The sequence below is a fragment of the Arachis hypogaea genome, chromosome 9 (assembly GCF_003086295.3).
Source record: "Arachis hypogaea cultivar Tifrunner chromosome 9, arahy.Tifrunner.gnm2.J5K5, whole genome shotgun sequence".
Lineage (NCBI taxonomy): Eukaryota > Viridiplantae > Streptophyta > Magnoliopsida > Fabales > Fabaceae > Arachis > Arachis hypogaea.
In genome coordinates this window covers 17,131,673-17,154,210 of record NC_092044.1, presented here as the reverse complement: position 1 = coordinate 17,154,210, position 22,538 = coordinate 17,131,673, and the positions used below count along the sequence as shown (strand labels likewise).

The window sequence follows — 22,538 nt, the reverse complement described above, 5'->3', positions numbered from 1 at the left end:
ATGAATTTATTGACACAAATCTTTTTACCAACTTTTTTTTGGTCGAAAACATATCTACAGATTTTAGCTTATTACCGACAAAAATTTCGCCAAAAACAGGGTTTCAAAATTTGGCAAGGTTACCAAATTACTGACAGAAGATCCTTCTATAACAATAGATAATTTTTCTTTCGGTAACAGTTACATTTTTTTTATATTTTTCCTTTCCAATAAACCTGTATTTGTATGGAAAAAAAAAAAATATATATATATATATATATATATATTAACCAGATTCTAGTTACCACTGTTTTCATCCAATTTCACAATGAAAAATTGAAATAAAACTAAAATTAGAATATATTTAATAATCAAATAAACAATCAAGTTAGCCAACTAAGCCAAGTATTCTAGCACATGATACGTTAACTACAATAATTTCTAGTGGCCTATTGTTCCAAAATGCTTGAATAACCAAAACTGAATTTGACAATCAACCTCCATATGCAATATTACAATTAACATATAGTACATTATTTTATCACTGTAAGCGTCTTCCTCCCTGTGAAGTCTCAGTTTTGACAGAGATAGTGCGAAATCTGTATATCATTAGAAAAATCAATGACGTAAATATAATATACTCTAGAATAAAGTAATATCAGTATTATTTAGCCATCTTCTCTTATGATTATAATTTTTCGATGTGCGTATTATTTCTTTAAGATTGAATCCTTTTTCTAACTAATGCTAAAATAGCTAAATATAAAAATTTTATAAATTTTGCATTACCTAAGCTAAAGGGTGAGAAAGTTGTGAATCATGTAGTGTGCACAACATAGCAAATATTTGTTACCCTGCTTATGAGTCTTTCAAAGGCTTCTGTCCATGCTCTTCCATGTATCTCTCAGCCACAGTCAAAACATCGTGTTGCTTGCTGAATATGTTCTTTCTTTGAACATACCACATGTGAGAAGTTCGTGGCATATGCGGCAGGTGTGAAAGTTGTGGGTTCATATAGAAAGGTCTAATGTATTGCCTATAAACACGTGCTGTGCCATTAAAGTGTGGAAGAACCAACTAGCAACAAAGAATCAACTCGGCATAGGGCCATGGCCAAAACCACATGAAGCATAATTCTCGCATCTACGAGACTACATCAGTATGTAGCAAAGTTTGAGCATTCAACTAACACAGTTTCCACCTAAAAATCATGTCATGCAGGAAAAACAACACAGGAAGGATTGAAAATCCTGATAGAAAACAAACATTAGAATCCTGCGATAGTACTAATAAACTACCAACCAAGAAATGGAACTTATTTTTCAGTGATAAAATAACAGTATAAAATGCAAAAATGGTTCAAAATCCAAGCTACAATGTGATCCAAAAAGAGCTGACCTAAATTCAATAACATAACATCTAATGCAACTTACGTTTTGGACAAAGCATCAAAGATGCTCTGTGCCTTGCTGGTAACACCAACACCAATCCTCTCAGCATCCGCCTCAGCTTGTCTTTAAAAAAACAATAAAATTCAAAAATCAAAATCAGACATTAGCAAAAAATCAAAAATAGAAAAAAAATTAATTAAAAGAAAAAAAGTTGAAATTATTAGAAAAAGAAAGAAAAATATCTTGGGGGATTGTCCTTTGGCAAGTTTACATACAAAGCAAGGTTTTCGCTGTGGAACAATTGAGAAAATGAGAAAGCTTAAGGTATAAGAAATGAAAGGAAAGAATTTGAATAAAGAAACAGCGGTAAGCGCTTAAGTTACTAACTCATTTCTCTTTCTTGAAGTGAATGAAGCCTGATTTGATCCTCTCAGAGGCTTCATCAGATGAAGCAATACCACTGGAAGATGATGTTCCCAGTGAAGCTGTGCAAGTTTGCATTATTATGTATTTTTGAGATTTAATAATAATAAGAAGACCATATAAGAATCCCTGCCAATGAAGCAAAATAAGGAAGCAACACGTCAAGAGATGAACTAAAAATACTTATTTGCATCAAAAGTTCAAAACTTACTATAGTAAATGGTTGGAGTTAGAGAAAAAGAAAGAAAAGTCAATAAAATTCAGTTTCATCTATTGGTTTTTGACAAGACTAAAGCACTAAGATGAGTATATTTATAATTAAAATGGAGTAAGTAAGCATTTTCGTACACATGTCAATATATAGGAAAGAAACATAATTAATAAGAAGAGTAAAAGACTTAATTTCATTTAAACAAATTTATTGGCAGTCTCAACTCATACATTCTCTGCCAATATTTGTGATGTTGGTGCAACTTCATTATATAGCAGTTTAGCAATCAATCTTCAATGTGCAAAAAGTACATACAATTTGATTAAACCTCGATTTTAAACTCCTTCAAGATGCAAATGCAATTAGTGTTTCCAAACAAACAGTGCTGTCTTTTATTTCATGATAACAATAACAAAAATAGAAAAGGGGGGAAAAGCTAACTAGAAAAGCTATAAATTCATAATGCTGCAAAGGATGCAATTCTAGTATAAATTTGACTTCTGCAGAACATGATTGCCCTGTTACCTAGATTGCTCGTGAGTATCAAATCATGGTAAATTCAATTTTCAGCAAGCAATATAAATAGATATAATAAGAGCCAGCATGTTATATTACCATATAAATAGACAATACTATCATAACTTGTCATCATTAGAGTAACCACTAGTGATAGAAAAATAACTAAAATATACTCGCGCACTAATGAAATGCTTGAAAGAATGATTGGTAACGGGAGATTAAGACCAGAAGCAATTTACCAATCCAAAATAGCAGCTGATTAACTTTGAGAATGTGAAGTATGAACAAGAAAAATATTAGAAGTAACCCCAAATAATATAGAATTCCCAATTAAATTGTGAAAGATTGAAATGCAAACTAAACATATTGGAGAGATCATTTCTATGTTAATAAAGTCACAAGTCAGTGCAAAATTAAATAGTGTAGGAATCTCCTCTTCCATTCACCTGCTATTACATCCTCTTCTTGCTTTACCCTTGTTGGGTTTATTAACGGTATGGTGCTCTAGGAGCAAATTACAATATTATCTAATTTGGTGGACATGAATCATGCCATACAAGCAGAGATGCCATATTGCGCAATTGAGTGTTGACATCAAAACTGTATCATGTCCCGAGGTATTGAGACCACCACTATGCGTGATAGAGTTAGAGCCAATGATTTTACTTGAACCATCAATATCCTCATCCCTGATTATCAATTTCAACTATACTGACTCCAGCTTCCTTTAACATATTTCCTCCATCAGTTCCAACTGTAACAGCATTAGTTTGCTTCAATTCTTGCAATCTTATTAGATCTGAGATTCTTCCAGAAGCAACGTAAATGCCAGAAATCAGGAGTGAATCTGTAGGATGCTCTGTATAAATGCTGCTAAGCACATCTTTCACACATTCCCCCAATTTAACATCACCATAGACTCGGCAAGCAGAAAGCAATGTACGCCATGCAGTTGCATCGCCCTTAATAGGCAAGCTTTCAATTAGTTTGTGCGCTTCATGTAGCATCCCTGCTCGACCTAGAAGATCAATGAGAGATCCATAATGTTCAACTTGTGGTGAAAAGGCATATTTGCAAACCATGCTCTTAAAAATTTCCATCCCCTCAATTACAAGCCCTCCATGGCTACAAGCACTGAGAACTGCCAAGAATGTAACCTCATTTGGTCTAAACCCTTCATTCTCCATCCTGTTGAAAAGCTTAACAGCATTAGTCGGCTGGCCATGAATTCCATGACCTGAAATCATGGCTGTCCATGTTTTCATATCTTTACCCTTCATCATCTCAAATATGTCCGTAGCCTCGTCTAGAAAGCCACATTTGGCATATGCATTAACAAGTGCTGTTCCAAGAACTGCATCCACCTCTAGTTTCTCCTCTACCATAAAACTGGTAACGTATCGTACTACTTGCATAGATCCGGAAGCAGGGCAACCCGAAAGCAACCCAACTAAAGTAGAAGAATTAGGTTTAAAACCTTCAAGACTCATTTGCTGCAGCAATTTTACTGCTTCTCCAAGCAGCCCACTTCTTGCATACTTGCCAATCAAGCAGTTCCACAGGATAACATCCTTTTGAGCAACACCATCAAAAACTCGATGTGCCAAAAAGATACGACCCATTCTTGCATAGAGATCAATCAATGCAGTAAGAACATTCAAATTAGAACTAAGTCCAAGTCGGATATAGTAACCATGAAGACACTTGCCTCCAAGAAAACTCTGCATATCAGCAGCTGCCGACAAAAGACTCAATGCAGTTGCAACACTCGTTTCAACCCCGCAACAACGCATCTTCCGAAACAAATGAAAGGTCAGCTCAGGCTGAGAAGCAAGAAGGTGGCCAGCCATCAAAGTGTTCCATGAGACCAAGTCATTTCGTTGGGAAAATTCATCAAACAGGTTGTGAGCATCTCCAAGTCTCCTGGAAACGCAGTAGAAATGCAAAAGGGTATTCCTGAAATCAAGAAAAAGCAAAGTTCCAGACCTGAGTGCAAGGCCATGAAGGCCTCGCCCAAAGACAAGGTTGGAAAGCCTAGCACAAGCCTTGATGACAGTGATGAAAGAGAAGCGGTCAATGAGAATTGGGCGGTTCCTAAGTTGGTTGAAAAGGGGCAAAGCCTTGGCAGGGGAGTTGCTGATAGAATATCCTCTTAGCATAGTGTTGAACATGAAAAGATTGGGGTTTGGAGCAGAATTGAAAATGGAGGCAGCGTAGTGGATGTGTGAGATTGATGCTGCGAGGAGCTTGCTGAGCGGGAAGGGAAGGTTGATGAGTGCGGTTTTGAGCATAAAGGCGTGAATTTGAGAAATGTGGGATTGGGTTTTGCATGATGATTCCAAGAAAAGAGCTACCTTGTGATGCAAATGCAATGCTGGAACACCCTCTTTCATTAGCCACAATCAATAATGAAGTTGCTCACCAAATCAACCCAATAATGAGGGAAGAAGTTGGGTGAATGCGGAAGAACCAAGATGTTCAGCCTACAATTTTAGTAGCCTTTCTGGGTCTTGGTGGCTCTCAACTTATCTAGCGCAACACACAATCAAATTTAATTATTTATTAAATTTTCATTCATTCGAATTTCTTAATTCATCCATAAACTTTACTACTTATAAGTAGATGAAAACAGTAATGCTAGGGAGATGATAAAAAGTCAGTCCAAACTTATTTACTTTATTTTTGAATGCTAAATAAGACAAGTTTGAGCTTATCTTTTATTGTCTCCCAAACATTGAAAAATAATATGGCAAGCTATACATCACTAAAGAAATTTGTCTCAAATCTTGTTTTGGCAAGCAATTAATCTTGTTAATTTTTAAATGCAAGACAAACAACAAGCTACAATAGCATAGACAAGGTTATGTGCCAGAACCAAAATGTTATGAAAAATAAAGAATTGCAACAAAAGTACAATAACACATAGGAGTTCTAATTAGAAAAGAGAGGAGAAAGAAAATAAATATGAATTCGACAGCACATTCTTGAAGTTTAAACTAACAAGTTTCACAAAAGGCATATGAGCTAAAATCCCTTCCCTTAGTCATCCTTCTTATTTTATTTTACTTTTAGCAGTAAGTCAGCATCATTAGAAACACCTTTTACTTTCTAATGATAAAGTCTCTCATCTACTTATAGGTAGTAAAGTTTCTGAATGAGTTAAGAAATTCAAATGAATAAAAAATTCATAACTAATTAAATATGATTGTGCTACGCTAGAGAACTTGAGAGAGACCAAGACCAACAAGGGCCACTAGAACTGCAGGCTGAATATCTTGGTTCCTTCCGCATTCCCCCAACTCCTCCTTCCCTCATTATTGAGTCGATTTGGTAAGTAACTTCATTTACTGATTGTGGCTAATGAAAGAGGGTGTTCCAGCATTGCATTTGCATCACAAGGTAGCTCTTTTCTTGGAATCATCATGCAAAACCCAATCCCACATTCCTCAAATTCACGCCTTTATACTCAAAACAGCACTCATCAACCTTCCCTTCCGTCTCAACAAGCTCCTCACAGCTTCAATCTCACATGTCCACTATGCTGCCTCCATTTTCAATTCAGCTCCGAATTCCAATCTTTTCATGTTCAACACTATGCTTAAGGGATATTCCATCAGCAACTCCCCTGCCAAGGCCTTGCCCCTTTTCACCCAACTTAGGAATCGCCCAATTCTCATTGACCGCTTCTCTTTCATCATCGTCATCAAGGCTTGTGCTAGGCTTTCCAACCTTGTCTTTGGGCGGGGCCTTCATGGCCTTACGCTCAGGTCTAGAACTCTGCTTTTTCTTGATTTTAGGAATACCCTTTTGCATCTCTACTGTGTTTCCAGGAGACTTGGAGATGCACACAACCAGTTTGATGAATTTTGCCAACGAAATGACTCGGTCTCATGGAACACTTTGATGGCTGGCCACTTCTTGCTTCTTAGCCTCAGCTGTCCTTTCATTTGTTTAGGAAGATGCATTGCTGCAGGGTTGAAGCGAGTGTTGCAACTGCATTAAGTCTTTTGTCGGCAGCTGCTGACATGCGGAGTTTTCTTGAAGGCACGTGAATCCATGGTTACTATATCCGACTTGGACTTGGTTGCATTGGTTGCTCTCTGTGCAAGAATGGGTCGTATCTATTTGCCGCATCGAGTTTTTGATGGTGTTGCTCAACAAGATGTTATTTTGTGGAACTGCTTGATTGGCAAGTATGCAAGAAATTGGCTGCTTGGAGAAGCAATGAAATTCCTGCAACAATGAAACTTGAAAGTCTTAAACCTAATTCTTCTACCTCAGTTGGGTTGTTTTCGGGTTGCCCTGCTTCCGGATCTATGCAAGTAGTATGATATGTTACTAGTTTTATGAAAGAGGAGAAACTAAAGCTGGATGCAGTTCTTGGAGCAGCACCTGTTGATGCATATGCCGAATGTGGCTTTCTAGACGAGGCTATCAACATATTTGAGAGGATGAAGGGTAAAGATATGTAATTAAGGGGATGGAAATTTTTACGAGCATGATTTGCAAATATGGCTTTTCGCCACGAGTTGAATATTATGGATCTCTGGTTGATCTTCTGGGTCAAGCAGGGATGCTACATGAAGCACACAAACTAATTGAAAGCTTGCCTATTAAGGGCAATGTAACTGCATAGCGTACATTGCTTTCTGCGTGCCGAGTCTACGGTGATGTTAAATTGGGGGAATGTGTGATGTGCTAAGCAACATTTATACAGAGCATCCTATAGATTCACTCCTGATTTCGGGCATTTACGTTGCTGCTGGAAGAATCTCAGATCTAATAAGAATGCAAGAAATGAAGCAACCTAATGCTACTACAATTTAAACTGAGGGAGGAAATATGTTAAAGGAAGCTGGAGTCAATATAGTTGAAATTGATAATCAGGAATGAAGATACTGATGGTTCAAGTAAAATCATTGTTTCTAACTCTATCACGCAAAGTGGTGGTCTTTGTGGTTCATCAAATGTTTGACAGACAATACCTCGAAACATGATACAATTTTGATGTCAACACTCAATTGCGCAATATAGTTTCGTCTTTGCTTGAATGGCACGATTAATGTCCACCAAATTAGATAATATTGTAATTTGCTCCTAGAGCACCATACTATCAATAAACCCAACAAGGATAAAGCAAGAAGAGGATGTAATAGCAGGTGAATGGAAGAGGAGATTTCTACACTATTTTCATGATGGAGCTTTTACTAGATTTGACCTGAGGTTGTGTAGCAAGTTAACCACAGTTTTTCATTGCTTCCAAGGCCAATGATAACGTTGAGGAGGCAAAGTCACCTTTCTTAGTCCAAGAAGCTTGAGTTTTGTGCTCTTGATTTTTATAACTCATCACTGGTAATGCAAAGGAATATGCTTCCTTCACATCTTCTGCTGAGTGCTAACGTGCAGATATTTGACTTTAGTGAAGAGTTTTTTGTGTTATCACGTGGGAGAGCACTCTAGTTTTTAATGAATGAGGATCTACAAAAGGCTTAGGATCATCACAGATGAGGTTACATTTCTGTATATCTATTAAGTCAGCGATTTTATCTGATAGTTCTATACCTTCTGCGAGTCCACTAGAAAAGAATGTTTTTAAGAAGGATGACTAAGGGAAGGGAGTTTAGCTCATGATGCCTTTTGTAAAACTTGTTAGTTTAAATTTCAGAAATGTTTAAACTTCAAAAATGTGATGTTAAATTCATATTTATTTTTTTCTCCTCACTTTTCTAATTAGAACTCCTACGTATTATTGTATTTTGTTGCAATTCTTTATTTTTCATAGCATTTTGGTTCTAGCACATCATAACCTCGTCTATGCTATTGTAGCTTGTTGTTTGTCTTGCATTTAAAAATTAACAAAATTAATTGCTTGCCAAAACAAGATTTGAGACCAATTTCTTTAGTGATGTACAGCTTGCTGAGACAATAAAATATCAACTCAAACAACCCAAACTTCCTTATTTAACATTCATTAACTATCCCTAGAATTAATAATATAATATCTAAATCAATAATCACTTAAATCAGTAATCAATAAGATTAATCAGTAAATCAATAACATACAATCAATAACAATAAGAGAATCATCAAATGTCTCTCCCCCAAACAGAGAACAGAATCATCAAAGTATCAATCATCCCTCTCACAAATAGAAAAATAAAAGAAAAACTAAGAAAAATAAACAAATAGCTTACCAGACAAGGACCTTTCCGGCAGAGAACAGGAGCACCTCACCGTTGTCCGCCACAGACCTGAGAGAGGAGAGACGAGCGCGCCTTGCCGCCTTGGCAGCTGTGAGGGAGAGAGAGACGTGAGGGAGAGAGAGCCAGGGACGAGAGGGAGGGCCGTGAAGAGGGAGACGCCTTCGCCTTGCCGACTTGTCGCCGCCGGGGCTTTCTGGGCTCTGGGTTGCGATACGAGAGAGAAAGCTATGAGAGAGGGAGAGCCGAGTCGTCGTCACCGCCGGTGATTCTGGTGCTTTCTGGGCTCTTGGTTGGACTTCGATCCGAGTTTTGAGGGAGAAAGAGACGTGAGGGAGAGAGAGGCAGGGACGCCGGTGCGAGGGAGACGCCGCCGCTGCGTCTGCTGTGCACTGCTGCGAGAGGGAATGCGAGAGACCAGAGTGAAGAGGGAGGCTGTGCATTAAAAAATGTAATTAGAAGAATTTAAATTTGGATCTTTTATAATATTAAAATATTTTTATTCATTAAACTATTTATCTCTTTAATTATATATATGTGCATTTTTATTTTTTTAATATTTTTAATTTTTTATGTTAAAATATAAAAAATCAGTCAAATAAAATAATTTTAAATTATATCTTAAATTTAATTATTTCATAAAAAAAATCTATTGACAGATTTTAGATTAGGTGAGATTTAACAATAAGTCAAATTTACTATTCATTAAAAAATTTATATTAAATTATTGCCAAGTTTAGGTTAATATACTCTATTACAAACATGACCTGTTAAGAGTAAATTCTAGCCTAACTTAAGTTGTTTTCATTTTTAGAACTCAATGATGAAGTCTAAAAAAGAGAGAATTCGAAAGTAGGAGAAGAGCTTAGGTACCGAAAAAGATAAGATTATGCACGATTTTCAGAGCATGGACTCCAAAAATATGGTTCTAACAAAAATCAACAAAAATAAGCAATACATGTTTAGGATTTTGAAGTAGTATAGCTAGCTTAGGAAGGAAAAAAAATAAAAAATAAAAGTTTTGATTGAAGAAAGAAAAGCGAATTAGAACCCGATTGGAAGTAGAACGCAATCAGAGACGAGATCGGAAAGCAGGGAACCAAGGTTTTGCTATTAAGAAACACAGGCAACGGAGAAGATAAGAATTGACATGGTGCCAACAAGGAACACACACGATAGAGAATCAGGGAAGTGAGCAAAGGAAGTGAAGTGGGCTTCGATTTTGGCAACTAAGGAGAGGCAGTGAGATAAGCGACGATTCCAACGACACCAACAATACAACACAGATGATGAGCAGTAATGGTCGGTGACCGTGAAGAGAGGGAGTAAGGCAGTGAGGGGAAGCAGCGATTGGGAGGGGAAAAGAAAATAGGGTTATGACTGATTAGATTATAATTATTTACATTTTTATTTATTTTTTTAGATCTACAGATCTAGGAGTATCTACCTAAAATTCACAACCCGATCCTATTAGTGTACATATCAGATCCGATCCAATAATCTTGCAGATCCGATCTCTTTTCGCAACTTTTAGATCAGATTCGAATAAACACTATGGGGTTTGCAGATTGAATTCGATCTATATTCATCCTTATTTTATGTCTTCCCGACAACTTTTTTCTCCATCCATTTCAAAAATTTGCACTTTGATATTCCTCATCTAATTGGGAGGCCAAGGTATTTTTTCAAAGGTGAATTATATGGTAACGATGTAAGTTTATAGATTTTTTTATGGGATGAAAGAGATTAAAAAAATTAGGACCCATATTTTAAATATCAATAAAATAATTGTTACGTAGGTAACCTGAGATAGGTGGATTGGGCTTGAAGGATTGGCCCAAGTGTCAATGGAAGGTAGTCTCCGACTTGTTCACGTTCGGGAGTCGCCGTCCGAGTTGTGTGTTTTTGAGGAATGGGGGTGGTACCTGCAAAGACACTCCGATGCCTAAGTTAGCAAGGGGTTTAGCAGGTTTGGAGAGTATCGGAACTTAGAGATACTTGAGGGGTGTTAGTGTATTTATAGTGGTGATCCAATAACCATCGTTGGAGTAGTTCAACTTTTGAAGGTGGATAACTGTCTCTTTATCTTAGGGTTGTTGAGATATGGCTTCTAGAAGTGGGTTGAGAGATTTCAGGGACAGTTACTTATTTGAATAAGTGTTATCTGCCAGCTCACCTCGATCCCAACCTCTTTGGGGAAGAGTCTCTGTCGAACCCAACCTCTTTGGAAGAGGTCGGGTGGGTGGTGAAGACCAATCTTTAGGTTGGACCTTTTTGGTTTATTTAGGCCTAGACCATAGTGTTGGGTCAAGACATGAACAGTGCTCCTACTCGAGATCGATCTCTTTGCTTATGAGTTGGATTCGAGCATTAATTGAGCTTGGATTTGTTTGAGAACCGATGTGTTTTTTGGTTTAGAGCCGACGTGATTTTAGGTTTCTTTAACCGTCTTGTCTAATCAAACGTCGCGTCATTTGGGATTTCGTATTTACATGCGGGGCAGTTACATTAGTAACGGCGCATTTTTTTAATGATCGCATCAATTTACCATTGTACCCCTAGCGTATTATAAATACTTTTTCCCTCTCTTTTCTCTGTTTTTCTTTCGTCTTCTGAAGCTTCTTGCTTACACTCTTTGTTCTCTCTCATTCAAAAGAAAAATTCTTTAGCCTTCCTTCTCGGAGTGCTTTGTTGCTGCTGGGCCTGCTCCTCTTTAAGTCTACAAAGGTTAGTCCCTTCTATATCTTCTTCTATTAGTTATGCTTTGTTTTGCATGTTGAAGGAGTTTTTTCATGCTTTTACGATTCCCTGTTCGAGGTGTTAGTATCTTTGTAAGTCTATTAGTCGGTTTGGCGATTCTATTCCTTATTTTGCTTTTTTAGAGAAATGCTACTTTGTCTTTAGGAGCCCCATTTTTTATTATCGTTTTATTTATTTTTTTGTAGGTCCTATCACTTTTATACCTACTTCTTTTTTGTTGAAAAAATGTCTTCCCACATCCCTGAGTCCCTTTCGAGATGGGTAGATGGTACTGTATTGGAAGAAAAACCTTTAGTAGACATTGATTGTATCACTGACCTTCGCACCCACCATAGGATTTGTGGCGATGAAGTTGATAAGCCAAAATACGAGTTGGTAGTCCCGGGTCCTGAAGACCGGGTTTGTTTCGGGAGGGTTGCTCATTCTGACCCTCACTTTTTCTTTATGTATGATTGCCTTTTCACCCGTTTGGGGGTTTTTCTGCGTTTTTCTGATTTTGAAATGAGGGTATTGTCTCATTGCCGAGTTGCTCCTACCCAGCTCTACCCCAACTCTTGGGGTTTTATGTAAATTTACTAACTTGTTAGCCGACAGCTAGAATTTTTGACTTCTTTAAAGATCTTTTTCTATCTTTTTCATCTGACCAAAGCCATTTAGCGCTCAAAATAATAAGCAACAATGGGTGTCTTTTCGGGCCATTCAGGGTCGGAAAGTCTTTTCTATTTTTGACGAATCCTTCCATGACTTTAAAAACTTTTTCTTCAAAGTCCAAGCTGTAGAGGGTGATGAGCGGAAAATTTGTACGCTTTTTGGCATTGTTTTTAGTATGTTTTTAGTATGATCTAGTTAGTTTTTAGTATATTTTTATTAGTTTTTAGTTAAAATTCACTTTTCTGGACTTTACTATGAGTTTGTGTGTTTTTCTGTGATTTCAGGTATTTTCTGGCTGAAATTGAGGGACCTGAGCAAAAATCTGATTCAGAGACTAAAAAGGACTGCAGATGCTGTTGGATTCTGACCTCCCTGCACTCGAAGTGGATTTTCTGGAGCTACAGAAGCCCAATTGGCGCGCTCTCAACGGCGTTGGAAAGTAGACATCCTGGGCTTTCCAGCAATATATGATAGTCCATACTTTGCCCAAGATTTGATGGCCCAAACCGGCGTTCAAAGTCACCCTCAGGATTTCCAGCGTTAAACGCCGGAACTGGCACCAAAGCTGGCGTTTAACTCCAAGAAGAGTCTCTACACGAAAATGCTTGATTGCTCAGCCCAAGCACACACCAAGTGGGCCCGGAAGTGGATTTTTATGTCATTTACTCATCTCTGTAAACCTTAGGCTACTGGTTCTCTATAAGTAGGACCTTTTACTATTGTATTAAGAATCTTTTGATCATGTTTTTATGATTGAACCCTCTTTGGGAGGCTAGCCATTCGGCCATGCCTAGACCTTGTTCTTATGTATTTTCAACGGTGGAGTTTCTACACACCATACATTAAGGTGTGGAGCTCTGCTGTACCTCGAGTATTAATGCAATTACTATTGTTCTTCTATTCAATTCCGCTTGTTCTTGTTCTAAGATATCACTTGTTCTTCAACTTGATGAATGTGATGATCTGTGACACTCATCATCATTCTCACCTATGAACGTGTGCCTGACAACCACCTCCGTTCTACCTTAGATTGGGTGGATATCTCTTGGATTCTTTAACCGGAATCTTCGTGGTATAAGCTAGAACTGATGGCGGCATTCAAGAGAATCCGGAAGGTCTAAACCTTGTCTGTGGTATTCTGAGTAGGATTCAATGATTGAATGACTGTGACGAGCTTCAAACTCGCGATTGTGGGGCGTTAGTGACAGACGCAAAAGAATCACTGGATTCTATTCCAACATGATCGAGAACCGACAGCTGGATAGCCGTGCCGTGACAGGGTGCGTTGAACATTTCCACTGAGAGGATGGGAGGTAGCCACTGACAACGGTGAAACCCTTGCATACAGCTTGCCATGGAAAGGAATAAGAAGGATTGGATGAAGACAGTAGGAAAACAGAGAGACGGAAGGGACCAAGCATCTTCATACGCTTATCTGAAATTCCCACCAATGAATTACATAAGTATCTCTATCTTTATCTTTATGTCTTATTCATCATCCATTACCATTTGAGTTTGCCTGACTAAGATTTACAAGGTGACCATAGCTTGCTTCATACCAACAATCTCTGTGGGATCGACCCTTACTCGCGTAAGGTTTATTACTTGGACGACCCAGTACACTTGCTGGTTAGTTGTGCGAAGTTGTGTTTATGCCATGGTGTTGAACACCAAGTTTTTGGATTATTTGAGTTGTAGTGATCACAATTTCGTCCACCAAGTTTTTGGCGCCGTTGCCGGGGATTGTTGAGTTTGGACAATTGACGGTTCATCTTGTTGCTTAGATTAGGTATTTTTCAGAATTCTTAAGAATGAATTCTAGAGTTTCATGATGATCTGTTGAAGTTTGGCTGGCTGTGAAGCCATGTCTAATTTTATTGGACCGAGGTTTCAACTTATCATCACAATAGCTTCTTGATTTCTATCAATCTTGCTGTTGGAGCAATGATCTGCTAAGGCTTGGCTGGCCATTGGCCATGTCTAGTGTTTTGGACCGAAGCTTTCTTTGAAAGCTTGGCTGGCTATGAAGCCATGTCTAATTCCTGGAACGAAGTCTTAGACTAACATTGCATGATTCCTGGAATTCTCATTAAGAATTTTGATACCTTTATTTTCTTTTCCACTTAATTTTCGAAAAAAACCAAAAAAAAAAATTACAAACTCATAAAAACCAAAAATATTTTATGTTTGAGTCTAGAGTCTCATGTTAAGTTTGGTGTCAATTGCATGCATCATTCATGTGTCTTAAGTGATCTTCAAGATGTTCTTGATGATTTCATTGCTCTGATCTTTAAATTCTCTTGACTTGAGTGTTTATGTGTCTCATGTGCATTCTCATTCTGTTAGTGTCAGTAGTATACAAACTGCTAAGTTTGGTGTCTTGCATGTATTGTTATTTGATTTTAGTTACATTTTGATTATTAAAAATCCAAAAATATTTTTAATTTGTGTCTTTTCAAGTCAATAATACAGGGAATTGAAGATTCAGAACATTCAGCAGAGGAATTACATAGAAAAAGCTGGGCGTTCAAAACGCCCAGTGAAGAAGGGCAAACTAGCGTTTAAACGCCAGCCAGGGTGCCTGGCTGGGCGTTTAACGCCCAAAAGGGTAGTAGTTTGGGCGTTAAACGCCAGAATGTGCACCATTTTGGGCGTTTAACGCCAGGATGGCACAAGAGGGAAGATTTTGTTTTCAATTCAAATTTTTTTCAGGTTTTCAAAATTTTTCAAAATCAAATCTTTTTCAAATCATATCTTTTCAATCAAATCTTTTTCAAAATCAATTTCTTTCCATTTTCAAGGATACTTGCTATCAATTGATGATTTGATTCAACATTTCAAGTATGTTGCCTTTTCTGTTGAGGAAGGTTTAATGTTTGAATCATATCTTTTCTTGTTAGCCAAGTTATTAATTTTTTAAAATCAAATCTTTTTAAAAATGTTTTTCAAATCATATCTTCTCAATCACATTTTTTTTAAAACCAATCATATCTTCTTAACCACATCTTTTTCAAAATAGTTCTCAATCAAATCTTTTTGATTTCTAATTTCAAAATCTTTTTCAAAAATCACTTGATTTCTTTTCCACTCTTATTTTCAAAAATCAATTAAAGTTTTTCAAAATTTTTTTTAAAATCTTTTTAATATTTTCGAAAATTACTTCCCCTCTTCTCACATCCTTCTATTTATGGACTAACACTTTTCCTTAATGCACAATTCGAACTCCATCTTCATTGATAAGTTCAAATTTTCTACCTCTCCCTTCCATTTTTCTTTTCCTCTGACACCTCAAGGAATCTCTATACTGTGACATAGATGATTCCATATTTCCTTGTTTTCTTCTCTTTCATATGAGCAGAAGCATAGACAAAAGCATTCTTGTTGAGGCTGATCCTGAACCTGAAAGGACCTTGAAGCGAAAGCTAAGAGAAACTAAGGCACAATTCTCTGTAGAGGACCTAATAGAAATCTTCAAAGAAGAAGACCCCATGGTAGCCGAAAACAACAACAATGCCAACAATGCAAGGAAGGTGCTGGGTGACTTTACTGCACCTACTTCCGACTTCTATGGGAGAAGCATCTCTATCCCTGCCATTGGAGAAAACAACTTTGAGCTTAAGCCTCAATTAGTTTCTCTAAAACAACAGAATTGTAAGTTTCATGGACTTCCATTGGAAGATCCTCATCAGTTTTTAGCTGAATTCTTGCAAATCTGTGACACTGTCAAGACTAATGGGGTTGACCCTGAAGTCTACAGACTTATGCTATTCCCTTTTGCTGTAAGAGACAGAGCTAGGATATGGTTGGACTCACAACCTAAAGAAAGCCTGAACTCTTGGGAAAAGCTAGTCAATGCCTTCTTGGCAAAGTTCTTTCCACCTCAAAAATTGAGTAAGCTTAGAGTGGAAGTCCAAACCTTCAGACAGAAGGAAGGAGAATCCCTCTATGAAGCTTGGGAAAGATACAAACAATTGATCAGAAAGTGTCCCTCTGATATGCTTTCTGAATGGAGCATCATAGGTATTTTCTATGATGGTCTGTCTAAACTGTCCAAGATGTCTTTGGATAGCTCTGCTGGAGGATCTTTTCATCTGAAGAAGACGCCTACAGAAGCTCAAGAACTAATTGAAATGGTTGCAAATAACCAATTCATGTATACTTCTGAAAGGAATCCTGTGAATAATGGGACTAATCAGAAGAAAGGAGTTCTTGAGATTGACACTCTGAATGCCATATTGGCTCAGAACAAAATATTGACTCAGCAAGTCAATTTGATTTCTCAAAGTCTGTCTAGAATGCAAAATGCACCGGGCAGTACTAAGGAAGCTTCATCTGAAGAAGAAGCTTATGATCTTGAGAACCCTTCAATGGAAGAGGTGAATTACATGGGAGAACCCTATGGAAACACCTATAATCCTTCATGGAGAAATCATCCAAATCTCTCATGGAAGGATCAACAGAGACCTCAACAAGGTTTCAACAATAATAATGGTGGAAGAAAAAGGTTTAGCAATGGCAAGCCTTTTCCATCATCTTCTCAGCAACAGACAGAGAGTTCAAAGCAGAACACCTCTGACTTAGCAACCATGGTCTCTGATCTAATCAAAACCACTCAAAGTTTCATGACTGAAACAAGGTCCTCCATTAGAAATTTGGAGGCACAAGTGGGTCAGCTGAGCAAGAAAATTACTGAACTTCCTCTTAGTACTCTTCCAAGCAATACAGAAGAAAATCCAAAAGGAGAGTGCAAGGCCATCAACATGGCCAAATTTGGAGAGGAGGAAGAGGCAGTAAACGCCACTGAGGAAGACCTCAATGGACGTCCACTGGCCTCCAATGAGTTCCCTAATGAGGAACCATGGGAATCTGAGGCTCCCACTGAGACCATAGAGATTCCATTGAATTTACTTCTGCCATTCATGAGCTCTGATGAGTATTCTTCCTCTGAAGAGGATGAATATGTCACTGAAGAGCAAGTTGCTAAATACCTTGGAGTAATCATGAAGCTAAATGACAAGTTATTTGGTAATGAGACTTGGGAGGATGAACCCCCTTTACTCACCAAAGAATTGGATGACTTGTCTAGGCAGAAACTGCCTCAAAAGAGACAGGATCCTGGAAAGTTTTCAATACCTTGTACCATAGGCACCATGACCTTCAAGAAGGTCTTGTGTGACCTAGGGTCAAGTGTAAACCTCATGCCTCTCTCTGTAATGGAGAAGCTAGGGATCTTTGAGGTGCAAGCTGCAAAAATCTCACTAGAGATGGCAGATAACTCAAGAAAACAAGCTTATGGACTTGTAGAGGATGTTCTGGTAAAAGTTGAAGACCATTACATCCCTACTGATTTCATAGTCCTAGAGACTGGGAAGTGCATGGATGAATCCATCATCCTTGGCAGACCCTTTCTAGCCACAGCAAAGGCTGTGATTGATGTGGACAGAGGAGAATTTATCATTCAAGTGAATGAAGAATCCCTTGTGTTTGATGCTCAAGGATATCCCTCTGTCACTATGGAGAGGAAGCATGAAGAGCTTCTCTCAAAACAGAGGCAAACAGAGCCCCCACAGTCAAACTCTAAGTTTGGTGTTGGGAGGCCACAACCAACTTCTAAGTTTGGTGTTGAACCCCCACATTCAAACTCTAAGTTTGGTGTTGGGAGGTTCCAACATTGCTCTGAGCATCTGTGAGGCTCCATGAGAGCCCTCTGTCAAGCTACTGACATTAAAGAAGCGCTTGTTGGGAGGCAACCCAATGTTATATTTTATCTATTTTCTTTTGTTATTTTATGTTTTCTGTAGGTTGATGATCATGAGAAGTCACAAAATCAATTGAAAAAGCAAAAACAGAATGAAAAATAGAAAGAAAAATAGCACACCCTGGAGGAATATCTTGCTGGCGTTTAAACGCCAGTAAGGCTAGCAGATGGGCGTTTAACGCCCAGTCTGGCACCATTCTGGGCGTTTAACGCCAGAAAGGGGCACCAGACTGGCGTTAAACGCCAGTAAAGGGCAAGAACTTGGCGTTAAACGCCAGAAATGGGCACCAGCCCGGCGTTTAACGCCAGAATTGGCACAGGGAGCAATTTTGCTCACCACTTGGTGCAGGGATGACTTTTCCTTGACACCTCAGGATCTGTGGACCCCACAGGATCCCCACCTACCCCACCACCCTCTCTCTTCTTCTTCACCCATTCACCAATCACCTCAACACCTCTTCCCCAAAAACCCCTCACCTATCAAATCCCATCTTTCTCTTCACCACTCACATCCATCCTTCATAAAACCCCACCTACCTCACCATTCAAATTCAAACCACTTTCCCTCCCAAACCCACCCTCCCATAGCCGAACCTTACCGCTCTCTCCACCCCTATATAAACCCATCTTCACTCCTTCATTTTCACACAACCTAAACACTACTTCTCCCCCTTTGGCCGAACCACAAAGCCATCTCCATCTCCTTTATTTCTTCTTCTTCTACTCTCTTCTTTCTTCTTTTGCTCGAGGACGAGCAAACCTTTTAAGTTTGGTGTGGAAAAGCATTGCTTTTTGTTTTTCCATAACCATTTATGGCATCCAAGGCCGGAGAAACCTCTAGAAAGAGGAAAGGGAAGGCAAAAGCTTCCACCTCCGAGTCATGGGAGATGGAGAGACTCATCTCAAGGGTGCATCAAGACCACTTCTATGAAGTTGTGGCCTTGAAGAAGGTGATCCCCGAGGTCCCTTTCAAACTCAAAAAGAGTGAATATCCGGAGATCCGACATGAGATCCGAAGAAGAGGTTGGGAAGTTCTTACCAACCCCATTCAACAAGTCGGAATTTTAATGGTTCAAGAGTTCTATGCCAATGCATGGATCACCAAGAACCATGATCAAAGTGTGAACCCGGACCCAAAGAATTGGCTTGCTATGGTTCGGGGGAAATACTTGGATTTTAGTCCGGAAAATGTAAGGTTGGCATTCAACTTGCCCATGATGCAAGGAGATGAACATCCTTACACTAGAAGGGTCAACTTTGATCAAAGGTTGGACCAAGTCCTCATAGACATCTGTGAAGAGGGCGCCCAATGGAAGAGAGATTCAAGAGGAAAGTCGGTTCAATTGAGAAGGCATGACCTCAAGCCCATAGCTAGGGGATGGTTGGAGTTTATCCAACGCTCAATCATTCCCACTAGCAACCGGTCCGAAGTTACTATAGACCGAGCCATCATGATTCATAGCATCATGATTGGAGAAGAAATAGAAGTTCATGAGGTGATATCCCAAGAACTTTATAAGGTGGTGGACAAGTCCTCTACCTTGGCAAGGTTAGCCTTTCCTCATCTCATTTGTCACCTCTGTTATTCAGTTGGAGTTGACATAAAGGGAGACATCCCCATTGATGAGGACAAGCCCATCACTAAGAAGAGGATGGAGCAAACAAGAGACCCCTCTCATTATCAAGTCCCTGAGATGCCTCAAGGGATGCACTTTCCTCCACAAAACTATTGGGAGCAACTGAACACCTCCCTAGGAGAATTGAGTTCCAACATGGGACAACTAAGGGTGGAGCAACAAGAACATTCCATTCTCCTCCATGAAATTAGAGAAGATCAAAGAATCATGAGAGAGGAGCAACAAAGACAAGGAAGAGACATTGAGGAGCTCAAGCACTCCATAGGATCTTCAAGAGGAAAAACAAGCCGCCATCACTAAGGTGGACCCGTTCTTTAATTTCCTTGTTCTTTAATTTTCTATTTTTTCGAAAAAATATGCTTATGTTTATCTATGTTTGTGTCTTGTGATCATTAGTGTCTTAGTGTCTATGCCTTAAAGTTATGAATGTCCTATGAATCCATCACCTTTCTTAAATGAAAAATGTTCTTAATTGAAAAAGAGAAGAATTGCATGAATTTTGAATTTTATAACAGTTTAATTATTTTGATGTGATGGCAATATTTTTGTTTTCTGAATGTATGCTTAAACAGTGCATATGTCTTTTCAATTTGTGGTTCATGAATGTTGGCTCTTGAAAGAATGATGAAAAAGGAGACATGTTACTGAGGATCTGAAAAATCATAAAAATGATTCTTGAAGCAAGAAAAAGCAGTGAATACAAAAAAAAAAAGAAGGAGAAAAACGAAAAAAAAGAGGGAGAAAAGAAAACGAAAAAAAAAAAGGAGAAAACGAAAAAAGAAAAGAAAAGAAAGAAATAAAGTTGTGATCCAAGGCAAAAAGAGTGTGCTTAAGAACCTTGGACACCTCTAATTGGGGACTTTAGCAAAGCTGAGTCACAATCTGAAAATATTCACCCAATTATGTGTCTGTGGCATGTATGTATCCGGTGGTAATACTGGAAGACAGAGTGCTTTGGGCCACGGCCAAGACTCAATAAGTAGCTGTGTTCAAGAATCATCATACTTAACTAGGAGAATCAATGACACTATCTGGATTCTGAGTTCCTAAAGAAGCCAACCATTCTGAATTTCAAAGGATAGAGTGAGATGCCAAAACTATTCAGAGGCAAAAAGCTAAAAGCCCTGCTCATCTAATTAATACTGATCTTCATAGATGTTTTTGGAATTCATTGCATATTCTCTTCTTTTTATCTTATTTGATTTTCAGTTGCTTGAGGACAAGCAACAATTTAAGTTTGGTGTTGTGATGAGCGGATAATTTATACGCTTTTTGGCATTGTTTTTAGTATGTTTTTAGTATGATCTAGTTAGTTTTTAGTATATTTTTATTATTTTTTAGTTAAAATTCACTTTTCTGGACTTTACTATGAGTTTGTGTGTTTTTCTGTGATTTCAGGTATTTTCTGGCTGAAATTGAGGGACCTGAGCAAAAATCTGATTCAGAGACTAAAAAGGACTGCAGATGCTGTTGGATTCTGACCTCCCTGCACTCGAAGTGGATTTTCTGGAGCTACAGAAGTCCAATTGGCACGCTCTCAATGGCGTTGGAAAGTAGACATCCTGGGCTTTCCAGCAATATATGATAGTTCATACTTTGCCCAAGATTTGATGGCCCAAACTGGCGTTCAAAGTCACCCTCAGAATTCCCAGCGTTAAACGCCGGAACTGGCACAAGGATGGGAGTTAAACGCCCAAACTGGCACCAAAGCTGGCGTTTAACTCCAAGAAGAGTCTCTACACGAAAATTCTTCAATTCTCAGCCCAAGCACACACCAAGTGGGCCCGGAAGTGGATTTTTATGTCATTTACTCATCTCTGTAAACCCTAGGCTACAAGTTTTCTATATATAGGACCTTTTACTATTGTATTTTCATCTTTTGATCACTTTAGATCTCTAGATCATCTTTTGATCATGTTTTTATGATTGAACCCTCTTTGGGAGGCTGGCCATTCGGCCATGCCTAGACCTTGTTCTTATATATTTTCAACGGTGGAGTTTCTACACACCATAGATTAAGGTGTGGAGCTCTGCTGTACCTCGAGTATTAATGCAATTACTATTGTTCTTCTATTCAATTCCGCTTGTTCTTGTTCTAAGATATCACTTGTTCTTCAACTTGATGAATGTGATGATCCGTGACACTCATCATCATTCTCACCTATGAACGTGTGCCTGACAACCACCTCCGTTCTGCCTTAGATTGGGTGGATATCTCTTGGATTCTTTAACCGGAATCTTCGTGGTATAAGCTAGAACTGATGGCGGCATTCAAGAGAATCCGGAAGGTCTAAACCTTGTCTGTGGTATTCTGAGTAGGATTCAATGATTGAATGACTGTGACGAGCTTCAAACTCGCGATTGTGGGGCGTTAGTGACAGACGCAAAAGAATCACTGGATTCTATTCCGACATGATCGAGAACCGACAGCTGGATAGCCGTGCCGTGACAGGGTGCGTTGAACATTTCCACTGAGAGGATGGGAGGTAGCCACTGACAACGGTGAAACCCTAGCATACAGCTTGCCATGGAAAGGAGTAAGAAGGATTGGATGAAGACAGTAGGAAAACAGAGAGACGGAAGGGACCAAGCATCTTCATACGCTTATTTGAAATTCCCACCAATGAATTACATAAGTATCTCTATCTTTATCTTTATGTCTTATTCATCATCCATTACCATTTGAGTTTGCCTGACTAAGATTTACAAGGTGACCATAGCTTGCTTCATACCAACAATCTCTGTGGGATCGACCCTTACTCGCGTAAGGTTTATTACTTGGACGACCCAGTACACTTGCTGGTTAGTTGTGCGAAGTTGTGTTTATGCTATGGTGTTGAACACCAAGTTTTTGGATTATTTGAGTTGTAGTGATCACAATTTTGCATACCACCCACAACCCTCAACTCACTCTCTCTCTTCTTCACACCTTTCTATAACACTCTTCCCCAAATACCCTACACCAATAACCTCCATAACTCTTTCCCAAATACCCTTCACCAATCACCT

At 38.6% G+C, this 22,538-nt stretch overlaps 1 protein-coding gene and 1 non-coding gene across 16 annotated transcripts; both read right to left on the bottom strand.

The window, feature by feature from the left end:
• Positions 1–315: 315 nt before the first annotated feature.
• LOC112710553 (pentatricopeptide repeat-containing protein At1g26900, mitochondrial-like) lies at positions 316–9,224 on the bottom strand. Of its 15 annotated transcripts, none has more exons than XR_011865451.1 (6): positions 8,718–9,176; positions 2,970–5,052; positions 1,758–1,922; positions 1,413–1,660; positions 833–1,180; positions 316–578 (listed from the first exon to the last, which is right to left on the bottom strand). XR_011865451.1 is itself a non-coding variant. In XM_025762821.3 (2 exons), the coding sequence occupies exon 2, from the start codon at positions 4,914–4,916 to the stop codon at positions 3,207–3,209; it is 1,710 nt and encodes a 569-aa protein (XP_025618606.1). In that variant the 5' UTR covers positions 4,917–5,052; positions 8,718–9,180; the 3' UTR covers positions 2,805–3,206. The 15 variants fall into 15 exon arrangements, 2 of the variants coding, with proteins under 2 accessions (XP_025618606.1, XP_072058755.1); XR_003156883.3 differs by having other exon boundaries at positions 769–1,229; positions 1,413–1,493; XR_003156887.3 differs by having other exon boundaries at positions 769–1,229; positions 1,413–1,493; positions 2,970–5,047; positions 8,718–8,857.
• A 6,803-nt stretch (positions 9,225–16,027) lies between these two features.
• LOC112713432 (small nucleolar RNA R71) lies at positions 16,028–16,135 on the bottom strand. The gene has a single exon (XR_003158405.1). It is a non-coding gene; the product is annotated as a small nucleolar RNA R71 (small nucleolar RNA).
• Positions 16,136–22,538: the final 6,403 nt, after the last annotated feature.

Excerpts from the sequence above, each read along its gene's own strand:
- LOC112710553 (XM_025762821.3), bottom strand. The coding sequence starts at position 4,916 with ATGAAAGAGGGTGTTCCAGCATTGCATTTGCATCACAAGGTAGCTCTT.